This window comes from Eurosta solidaginis, unplaced genomic scaffold (assembly GCF_040869045.1).
Source record: "Eurosta solidaginis isolate ZX-2024a unplaced genomic scaffold, ASM4086904v1 ctg00001053.1, whole genome shotgun sequence".
Classification (NCBI taxonomy): Eukaryota; Metazoa; Arthropoda; class Insecta; order Diptera; family Tephritidae; genus Eurosta; species Eurosta solidaginis.
In genome coordinates this window covers 441,179-453,566 of record NW_027136913.1, presented here as the reverse complement: position 1 = coordinate 453,566, position 12,388 = coordinate 441,179, and the positions used below count along the sequence as shown (strand labels likewise).

Below are 12,388 nucleotides of genomic sequence, written 5' to 3'. Positions count from 1 at the left end.
GAGCCTTATTGGCAAGCTGAAAAAGGATAAAATGAAAGCTGTTGAATTGATTTGTGGAAATTCGTTGAAGCCGAAAGGCCATTGCATACATTCACTCGCCACCTCGATGTAACCATAAAATGCAGCAGTGGCACCTGCGTTTGGACTTTTCTTGTTTTATTGTAAAAGAAAGTTAGTTTGCTCGTAGCCCAAGTAACTTTATTTTGGGTTTGCATTAGTGGCAGGGCGGGGTAGATGACCATTTTTTGTTTTCCTATACTTATAATTTGACAAAATATACTCAGTTGTAATACTTATCACGAATCTCTGACAGTGAGCTATAACGGTTTGAATTACTCGAAAAATTAGGGACTTACATGTTCTTACAAGCAAGGCTCGGAATTTCTTTGGCAGGTCTAGCGGCGTTAGATCTTATAGAAGTATGGGTCATTTGTAATACTGTGGCGAATATTAGCAATTTCAATACATCACTGTGGCGCTAGTAACTGCACAATAAAAGCCGGTAAGAGCGTAGAGAAAGAGTAATAAACAGCGCGTATTACTCGGCCTAGAAGGCAACAGCGGGAGCGCTTAAGAACTCAGAAATTTTTACACATGTGTACATGTGAACAGGCGTGTAACTAGAAGATAGATGGGAACATGAGAAACAGAAATGAATAAACAACAATTCGAGAAGGCTGTGAAAACTCTAAACCCTATCGGAAACAGGCCAACGAGGCAACTAAGAGTTTAAAAGCAGCGCAAGCTGAGGAATAGTTAGTCAGCTGATTTTAAAACTTTGTTAGTGAAGTAATACTATGATAGTAGTGTTGTAGGTGAAAAACATTTGGCTTCTTTGAATATTTGAGTGACTTATTCGATATTTCAGCAAATGGAACTAAACAGAAGGCGCAGAATAGTCAAGAATTTCCCAAAACTCGTAACAAAGACTGGACGAGCTACAAAAGAAATATATGACGAAATTCTCACCCCATAAGTTACGCAGTTTATGTTCTGTGAAGTTATAAAATGAAAAGGAATTGTCATACTTAAAACAAAGATTGTACGATTCTTTTTTGTTTTTTTTTTTTTATTTAATTACTTAACAGAACGTCAATTGCCCTCTCTAGCAGATTTTTTCGAGTATTTATAAAACGTGTCGGCAAAATTTTAGGTTTTCCCTTCCTAGCTCAATAATCTGTTGTATAAGAGCTTTTCAGAAAAAATAACGAATGTTGGGTACATCGCCGAACGTGAAGGAAATTCAGTTCATTTAAATTAAATAAAAATTTAGATTTGATAGTGTCCTCCAACTTTAAATGAGCTGATTAAAATAAGCAGATGAAATAACGTTTCGAACTGTGGAACACCAAAACCTCCTGCGTACGACGTTCGGTCATAAGCTCTACTTCAGATGCATCCGTGGTTGCCTTCAAAATACAAAGTAGCAACTTGAGAGCTTACGCGCTTCGGGAAAATCAAAGTCTCTGTTTAGATATAGGAAACAGATCAGGCAGTCAACTTAGTCTGACGGCATCGCCAGTATGGACTCCAATCTTACAAAACCTAATCTGATTAAATAGGCAGCTGTGCCGAAACTCTGCCAGGAGATGCCTCCTTATGGCGTCCGAAAAGCGTTTATATTGTAAGCATTATTATCCGACTATAAATAACTCAGCTTTTTGATCCGAATAGTATATAGACCCACAGCCGTATCTATACAAAGAATATTGCTAAGAGTCAATTCCGATGAACGCCGTTATTATAACAGCATTAATCTATATGATGTAAATTTTAAGTTGAAATGTTACATTGTAAGAAAGGAATGAATGAATAAATCTAAATCTAAAATGTCCAACCATCGTAGAAAAAGGAAATGCACTAGGGAATGACACGCCACGTCGGCTCAACTTTGATCTGTACATATTAATAGGCTAAAGTCTTCATTGTTCATGTGTGATGTGTGATGTTCTCCATTTGACACAACCATCTATACAACTGTACTATAGAGTCAACGGCTCTAACATCAATATTGAATATTGCTATTCAATACTCGTCATAGTATAATGGGATTACATTAGTTCTATCATCTTCGATTCTGAACTCCAGTTCAATTTATTCTTTCACCGCCTCCACTTAATAAGGCAGATAAGTGTTCCCTACATTTTTCACTGAAGAAGCTCTCGCTACATTCTTCTACTTGGGGTAGCGTTCGCACAGTCTTCTCACATTCTTCCTGGTGCTTTTGTTGCAGCCTTTTAGGGGGGCGGATTTTAGCTATGACGCACCCCAATCCGAGTAGATATTGTGACGCCGAGTCGTGCGCACATCTACAACACCGGGTACAATTTGGTTCGGTCATTTAGGCACCGCTACACAATCATGAATCTTTACATTTTAATTTCCTAACTCATTCTAGTTTTACGCGAACTTAAGCGTCCTTAGTTGTGTCCATTTTCTATAATCATACTTATATTATTTGTTACCAAGAAAATATTTTGACAAATTTTTATTTACTTTCATTCTCTTTTTTCCAGATGGTCCACAATTACAGGCGCCGCGTTTCACTACACAACCCTCATCATCGGGTTCGATAGTGAGTGAAGGACGTACGAAAATCTTACAGTGTCATGCCTTGGGTAAGTACTATCCACCTTTCACTTAAAACTACATAACTACATACATACATACGTTGCTATGTGTGCGTGTAACAAATTTAATATCGTAAGTAGATAATCCAATGCCATCCATACAATGCGCCATTACTAAAATCCCTTCAAATAACGTTCGAAGTATGCATTTCTTGAATATTTCTTACTTACGAGTATTTCCGTCTTACTTTTAAAAAAAATTTCAAATTCTCAACATTTTCCAGTTTGCAAGTAACAAATATAAGTATATAAGTATGTTCGTCCGTTTGTTCTGTTTAAGCCTTATATTTTTTGTTGTAAACCCTTCACAACACGCGCGTCCATTGAACAGGAATGCTGCCAGCCATTTAGCTGACCAAATATCGACACGATTGAATACTTAAGTACATGGTCGTCGTTTACTGACCAACAACTGGTAAGCGCCATCCAAGCTCGTTGCACAAACCAACCCATAATCTCTGTGCCGCACTGTTGTTGTTTATCGAACTGAAGGGTTGTTTTTTTTACTTTCTTCTTTACCTTTTACTTGGTGACACAGTCAGTCGATATAATCGTAAGCGTCTCTACTCCATCTTATCGTTTTCTTTCATTGCTTTTGAGTTGCTTAAGTATAAGCTGGCAGCATTGCACATCTCTAGGCACAAATGTTCCGCAACGACATTGTTCTCTTTTTGGATAATCGAGTGGTAAAATAATAACTTTTTATGGGGCTTCCTGTGACTGTTCAATACATTTTACTTTTTATTATCTTATATTTTGTTTTGTTTGTTGTTTTTATAATATTTTGTTTCCCAAGTAGGTAGATGGCCACCCGCATTTTATTGTGAAAGCTTCTTAGTAATTTACTTTATACCCTTGGTTTTTGTCATTTTCTTCTTTCTTGCAACTATCCTTTGACATTCGATATCCAATTTTGATTACTTACCTTATCTGCATTAATGCGCATATTTTGTGTCTTTTAACGGGACATGCATGTATGTATGTTTGAAAAAATGTTTAAGAAAGTATGCGTTATGTATGTACCTTACTTAAACTAGTTGCGAGGGGTAAAGTCAGGGCATTCGATTTTGGACCATTGAGACATCTTTTCGACTTCTAAGTGCAAAGACGCTGCGCCATTAAATGCGGTTAGAAAGTAGCACTATCACCACGTTAAACGCCATAAACACTCAGATAAATTACCGACTAAATCAGAAGAAACCCCATCTTAGGACGGTGCTCGTGGCACTCGACCTGCCGAAAGCTTTTGATGCAGTCAACCACAGTACGCAACTACAAGGCATAGAAGATTCATCCCTTCCCCCTTGTCTAAATAGATGTATCGTAAATTATCTGAATGTTCGGCAAGCGTCGGTTCAATTTAGTAAAGAAGCATCAAAGCCTAAGAGAATTAAACATAGTGTACCGCAGGGTGTTTTCGTATCCACGCTTCTGTTTAATATCTAAATATAAAAGCTCTCTTCCTCACCAGAAGAAGTAACTATCATTTCCTATGCCGACGATTGCACGATAATGATAACGGGACCTGTCCCTCCCCAATCTGTCTAGCTTGTTAACTCACGCATTATAGCCGATTAAATCTACGCCCACTCTGTTTATGACATAAAAGGAACAGATGACGCATTTACTGGACGTTCACTTCGATGGTGTTACGCTACCGACTGTCAACCATCCAAATATCTAAAGGGTAATGTTCGATAATATGCTCACCTTCAAGGAACATGCCACCGAAATTGAATCTAAAGTACAAAGTCGCAACAAAATCCTCAAGTGACTTGCCGGAGGAAATTGGGGAAAGATGAAGAAATTTCACCTACCTCTCACAAAGCAATTGGCTGACCGCTCATGTGCTACGCATCACCAGTTTGGTGGTGTGGTCATAAACACACAAACTGGAAAAGGCTGCAGGCCTATCAAAGTTCTGCACTAAGAACTGCTATGGGATGTCTCCCTTATAACCCTTGAACATCACCTACATAGCGAAGCCAAAGAGCTCAATATTAAATAAGACAACAAAATGCTGAACAGAGAGTGTTTGCTTAATTTTCACAAACCAGGATATCTTAGCACACAACTGCTTGATCTATCCTCGCCTACAGAGGGTTAAGAGAAAGTCTCCATAAGCACTATGATGAGATCCAGCACCTGCCAACATAGCCATTTGATCCAAACGAGCACGAGAAGACCCTAAGCCAAATCCATACACAATCTTTAAACGCTCTTGCCAGGACGTGCCCGGTGAACCCCGTTTTTAATGTACAATATCCCACCCATCCAGCATAACAAAGCCCACTAACAAGGGAGACACAAGGCGCAACTTCGTTCTGGATACTGGAACAGGTTAAACTCTTGTTTATTCAGAATCCACCCCGACATAAGCAATGTATGCCCCGCGTGCGATGTGTCCCCACATGACACCAACTCTCTATTTAACTATAATGCGGAACCAACGTCTTTAACGCCAACTTCCCTATGGTCCACCTCTGTTGAAACTGCTAGTTTTCTTGGACTCCCGTTAGAGGACTTTAAAGAAAATTGGTGAGCGGTCGCACCCATTGAATGTGGCGAAGCTCTGTTAACACAACAACAACATCAACGCTACGCGATAGAAGTCAAATAGAACTAACGAGCAGAGAAGCTAGAACGCGAGAGCTATTTGGGACACAACTATGATCACTTATGCGCCAAATTGCATTGACTTACTCCCTTATCTTGTTTTGGTGATTACTTTTGGGGTGCGAGTTGGCATAAACCCAGTTATTGAGGTAATTAGAATTCATTGTAGAAAATATGTTGGGCACGGAAAAGAAACCTTTAAACGAAAAATATAGATAAAAGAAAATGTTTACATACTCGGAGAAGACGAAGTCTGTAACGAATATGCTGACTAAGGTTTAAAAATCGCTTACATAAAAATCAACCGCATGAGAGTTGAAGTTTACTTAAAAAAAAAAAATAACCTCAGTGAGACTTTTTCATCCAATTTTAAGAAACAGTCCCGTGATTTAACGAAGACCCAAAAATTACTATATTGTAGACCTTGACTTCTTAGAGCAAAACGGCCGAACAACCGGGCTGATTTTTGTAATTTGGACCTTAAAATGGCATATGTTTGGCCCAGATAGACGAAGGGATACTTTTGAATAGTCATTTTAATTAAAACATGTTTAATTTAATTTTTTAATATGTTGATTGGACCAAATTCTTTATGAAAATGTTTGCTGGGTTGGAGCTGTTTTGGTCGATATGTATAAAGAAAAAAACCAAGAGTTTTTACTTTTCTCTTCTATGCATTTCGACGCATCCGCGTCATCATCAGGAAGTCTATTTATTTTCAAACAAACAACATGAAAATACAAAAGTAATCATTATTTTCAATAAACATTACAAATTCAACATTAAAACAATAACTCACAATAATTTAATTAGTTGTACAAATACAATAATATCACAGGACAATCGACACATTAATTTTTCTTATTTTCTATTTTTGTTTTTATCATTTTTTATTATTGCTGTATAAGCGCTATTTGTATTGTCAATGTCTTCTTTAAAATTCATGACATTCGTCATATGTTGGTGGATGCGGAGACTTTCCAGTGTCATCCTCCTTTTGCATCTTCTCTCAACATCTAAAATTTTTGCGTTCCCAAAATCAGCTGTATGGTCATTGTCAGTCAGGTGTTGAGAAAGCGCGGTATTTGTTTTTCTGTTTTTTGCGTCCATTTCATGTTCGTGTATTCTCGTTCTCAATGCTCTTTTCGTTGTGCCAATGTAACATTTATTGCAGGCATTGTTGTTGTTACCGTTGCATTGAATTTTATACACTACATTGCATTGTTGTCCCTTGTCTATTTTGTCTTTTGTTTTTGTAAAGAAACGATTAAGTGTATTGTGTGGTTTGTGAGCAAATGTTATGTTGTCTTTTTTCATAATTCTCCTGAGCGATTGACTACTTGTTAGTCCGGGTATATAGGTAACTCCAATATAAGTTTTGTTTGTGTTTGCTTCTGTTTGTCCATTTGATGAATTAGGGTGGTCCATTTCTTGTGTCGTATTAATTATAAGCTTTTCTATTAGAGTATTCGGGTAGCTATTTTTGAAGAGAATATTTTTTATTTTCTTCTTGTTTTCTTCTATGAAATCACCATCACTTAGAAGATGTATTTTCCTTATTAGACTTGTTGCTGTGTTAATTTTCTGCTTCCATGGATGATTGGAGTGATAATTGATAATTCTTCCTGATGCCATCGACTTTGCATACCAGTTGAACGTTAAGTTTTGTTTTTTTCGGTGTATTTCTACGTCTAGGAAGGCAATTTTGTTGTTCTGCTCTAATTCTTTAGTAAATTGTATCCTGGTATGCTGTGCATTAAATAATGTTAGTATGTCTTCCACGTCTTTAGCTTTAACAATTGCGAATATGTCATCTACATATTTGGTTATGTATTTGACATATATGTCTTTGCTTTTTAATTCAGCGAGGCTGTCGTCCAATATTTTGTCCATTTGCAATGGTTGGAGATAGCGGGTTGCCCATTGGCATTCCGTAGATTTGTTGGTATATGGTGTTGTTATATGAAAAATAATTGTTGTCACGTAAGCAGAAATCTAGTATCGTCTGGAACTGTTTTTTGTCTATTTGTGTACATATGTGTCTCCAATTTTTCCCATTTTCGCATAATAGTGCGTATTGCTAAATGTATGGGTATATTCGTAAAAAGAGATACGACGTCGAATGAAATGAGAATTTCGTCGTCTTGAATTGTGAAATTATTGATTTTTTCTTTAAGTTGAAGTGAACTTTTTATATTAAGATCATCGGATATATTATTTTCTAAAATGCTTCCAATTAATTTTTTAATGCTGCAAGGCTAAAATTATGCTTTGAAAAATTAAGCAAATGACATGTTCGTCGAGAGAGAACTTTAGCTCTCCACTGAGTTTGAGCTTGCATTGTTTTCACATGGTTCACATGGTTTTTACAAAGTTCCAAAGCCCAGCATAAAATCTGTTTTATTGCAAATGGCTTATCTACTATTTCTTCTTCGCAACGTTCTTTAGAGTGGTATTTGGAAAATACATTCCCAGTTTTCTAACAGCTACATATATCAAATGGACAGCTCAAAAACAATTATTTTGAACTTCTCAACATTTTCTTATGATGGGCTTAGGCGACGAATTTAATATGTGTCGACTCCATAATCGAATGAGCAAAGATCCCGCGTTCCGGAATTGTTGTATTTGTAATCGAATTTGAAAAAAAAAGTTTGATGACGTAGCGCTATTGAAATTTTTCGATTTATTACATTTCTCTCATATTTCGCTACCAGTGTTCGAAGTACTTAAAACTGTTACCTGAGTAAAAGACTACGCCGGAGTAAAAATAAAATTTTCGAACTATATTTTTTCTTCCTTTTTGAAAGCGCGCGAACAACTAACATCAAATTGATTTGGTGTCTTGGAAAACCTTTCGATTGTGTTTTTGCCATGGAATATTTCTCAGCAAAATTGTTATCTGCCTTATCAGATGCACATGGAGTCGGCCTAAAACGTGTAGGATGACCAATTAATGCTCCCATTAACACACCACATTCTATCTCCCCGGATATTTATCGCGAAACAATATTATTTTTCGGTTTACCATACATATTTCAAGATCTTTTAATGACAGAAGGTTTCAAGACCGGGGCAGATTCCTGTAGAAACGATAATGGCGACCTGGTAACTGACGTATCCGATTACCCGATTGCCGATGATGAAAAACACTCCTTGGCATCCAGTATCACGGCTAAAGAATCACAAGGTGCCAAGTAATGATGGGATACCCGCAGGGCTGTTCAAACATGGCGGCAAGAGTTGATATAAGATAAAGAATAAAAAAAGTTGGTCTTACAGTGAATTTTGGGCAAGGCGAAGTAGTTGCTGTCATCGTATCCTTTGTAGCCAAGTCACTGTTGATGGATATAAATTCGAGAATGTGAAGAATTTCGTTCATTTCGGAAGCAGCATTAAAAGCAAAAACAATGTCGGCCTAGAAATCAAATGGAGAATAACTCTTGCCAACAAGTGCTTCTTTAGGCAATTGAAAGTCCTCTTTCAACGAACAAAATTCTCGCTCTACAAGTCACTCATCATACCTGTCCTGATGTATGGCTCGGAATCATGGAAGGTGTCTAGAGAAGGTGTAATGGCTCTTGGAGTATTCGAGAGAAAAGTTCTCCGGAAGGTTTATAGTCCTATCCGTGATGTCGACGGCGAGTATCGAAGGAGCTATAATGATGAGTTATGAGCTTTACGCAGACATGACGATAGTGCATAGATTGAAAATCCAAAAGCTTCACTAACTAGGGCATGTTAAGCGGATGAACGAACACGCTGCAGCAGTTTGTAAACAGGGACAAGTGAAAACCTTCCCTGAGCTGGGAAAGACATTTGGAGGAAGATATGACCTCTCTTGGTGCCCCCAATTATCGCAAAACAGGCTTAGCTGACCTCATTTTTATATAAAACTTCAAAAAGTGCTGTATGTTGAATTTTGGCTGGATTTACAATCTCGCCCGGACATATTTTTTGCTTACATTCTACTCCTTCTTTTCTCATTCCGAACGAAAAAAGTTCAAAAACTGTGAGTAAAGTGTGAACAAACATGTCTTAAGACACAAACAATGAACTCACGTCATTTGATCCAATCGTCACTTGTAAACAATCAGCTATTCATACGCATACAATAAAAGCTTCAACCAAAACATATTACGTAGTAATACTATTTAGTTTCTAACTCGACCCAAATAAACCTTTGAGATAAAAAATGTAGTAGGAGGTAAGAGCGGAGCAAAATACTCCGATTGGAATAAAGTCTGTACCCTGCGTCAGCAATAAAACATGTTGTCAAAAGCGTGACGTCATGCCGAGAAAATTTATTTCAAAGCTAACTATGATTTTTTGTACTCTCATTTTTTGATGCGGGATCTGTCACTTGGTTCATGTGTCGACTCACATCCTATAGTTAAGCCTAACAGACATGTCATGTAAAACGACATTTAGTTGGCATATAACTCTTGTAGAATTATAAAATGTCTATAGCTTGAAGTATAAATTAGTATGTATGTATGCGTAAGTATATTATAACTTTTGGTATACATGATTGCATACGAGATGGGTACACCTTATAATCCCGATAATACAGAAAAATTCCAGAAAAGACTTAATTTAGGCATACCCTACAAAAAAAATATAAATAAGCTGACTAGTAGTTGACTATTTTACGCGAGTATCCAAAAATATATCACTTTTAGTTAACTATAAACACGTTAGCTGTTTCCTAGATTTTAAGTCATAAAAGTAGCCACAAATCATTACTTTTTTGTTTTCTTTTTAGTTGAAGTTACTCTTTCTGACTTTTTCGGTTATCGCCATAGAAAAGTAGTTAGCTCTAAAGGTCAAATAATTTGTTTAACATGAATTTATAATTTAATCGTAGTTAGCCCCTTTTCCTTCAGAGTATAAATATTTTGAAGTGCCCACAAAAAAATATTTAGACAAGGGTAAATACTGAATGCCGACAAAGCACAATACAAACACATTTTCTGGAGAGCAATATGCCGTGCCCGAATTATGAGTGGTCAGTATTTAGGCATGTCTGGATAATGTATTTCGGTATTCTCTAATCGGGATTGTGTGAATCGAGATTATGTTATGCATCCACATGAGATACTTCAATTCCCTTTTTCTTTCACCCTTTGCTAAGGCTTAAATAGGATTATAAAATTGCTACTTAGCTAATACGAATATCATATTTTTTACAAGCATACATTTACGATTATGGTATATTGGAAAAATACAAAATGCCCACAATTGCAAAACTTTTATACCAAGCGGTACGCGTATACGGTTGTTTGTGCCATATATAAAAATCATCAGTATCGAAAAAAACATTTGTTGAAGCCATGTCCGGTACAAAATAATTTGAGCAAATAACCCTGAATAGACTGGTATTGAAAATGAACGAAATCGGACAATAACCAACACTAATTTTTTTGATATCGAAAATTTAGAAAAATAGAAAATGTGACTTAACTCAAAAACGAATATGGCTAAGCTAATGCAATTTGGTAGGTGGATTGGTTTTATGGCTCAAAACATGAATTTCAAAATATTTTGGAACATGGGCGTGGCACCACCTACATTTAGGAGAAGAAAATTTGGAAGTTTAACTAGACATAAATCAAAAGCCGTAAAAGATATAACTGAAATTTTTCAGCGATACTATCCTTGCTAAATTATATAGATTGAGTTAATGGCCACGCCCACTTTTCCAATAGGTCTTACAAAGTAGCCTTATAACACTATTAACCTCACAGCGTTTCAAATGCACAGCTAGGTATGCATTGTTCGCTTTCAACCGAACTTTGACTTTCTTAGTTATTTTCCTGGCACTTTCAGCGAACACAAGTGTTGAGCAATGGTTGAGCGATAATTTTCTTAACGCCCCGTTGAATATTTTTGTTTCACTCAACGGTTGGCATTTGACGTCAAATGACTGAGCATAAATTTTTTTCGCTAAACGTGGTTATTCGGCTTTCTGAAATTTTTTTGAGATTTAAAAGTATTGGTTATAAATATAATATTTCTCTTAATATTATAGTGAAATGTGGGAAATAATTTATAAAGTCCTTTTCCCTCAATTTTCTATCACTCAATTGACGGAAACCGATTCGCAACGTATCCACATTTAAAGTTCATTTAAAGATTTCTGTTAGAATGCATGTATTCATACGGAAAATTGGGCGATACAACGCCCATTAGAACAATATTTTTACCAACTTTCGGGGGACACGCCCATATTTGAACTTTTAAACAAATCGCACATTCTTATCACCTGATAATTTTTAGATGGTCTTTTATTAATAATATTCTGAAATATTCCAAATTAATTTTTTATGGCTTCTGATCTATAAGTAACTTATAAGATTTCCTTCTATCTACTGTAGGCGGTGCTAAGCTAATTTTTGAAAATTTTACTTTATTGGTTAGTCAGCATTATTTATTGAAATCTATATATATATATATAACAAGTAAGGAAGGCTAAGTTCGGGTGTAACCGAACATTACATACTCAGCTGAGAGCTTAGCTGTGTTGGTTTCGTAGATTGTTTACAAGTGGTTTTTAATTCCATATCACATACGCTTGGGAAATATCGACCAAATTGTAGATCAAGGGTGTCATTTTTTGGAACGATTTTCCTCCATACTTTGTCAAATAAGGGAAAATCACCATGTAGGAAAATGAACCTAGGGTCACCCTGGAATGTGTTTGTGTGGCATGTGTATCAAATGGAAGGTATTAAAAAGTATTTTAAGAGGGAGTAGGCCATAGTTCTATGGGTGGACGCCATTTAGGGACATCACCATAAAGGTGGACCAGGGATGACTCTAGAATGCGTTTGTACAATATGGGTATCAAACGAAAGGTGTTAATGAGTATTTTAAAAGGGAGTGGGCCTTAGTTCTATAGGTGGATGCCTTTTCGGGATACCGCCATAAAGGTGGACCACCGTGACTCTAGAATTTGTTTGTACGATATGGGTATCAAATGACAGATGTTAGTGAGTATTTTAAAAGGGAGTGGTGGTAGTTGTATATGTGAAGGCGTTTTCGAGATATTGACCAAAATGTGGACCAGGGTGACCCAGAACATCATCTGTCGGGTACCGATAATTTATTTATATATGTCATACCACGAACAGTATTCCTGC

At 36.6% G+C, this 12,388-nt stretch overlaps 1 protein-coding gene across 1 annotated transcript in view; it reads left to right on the top strand.

Annotated features, from left to right (window-relative positions):
• The window catches only part of LOC137235772 (protein sidekick-like), a 317,565-nt gene that overhangs the window by 238,881 nt on the left and 66,296 nt on the right, over positions 1–12,388 (top strand). The window contains exon 3 of the mRNA XM_067758618.1: positions 2,517–2,618. Coding sequence (XP_067614719.1) covers positions 2,517–2,618 — 102 coding nt within the window. The remainder of the gene's footprint in view (positions 1–2,516; positions 2,619–12,388) is intronic.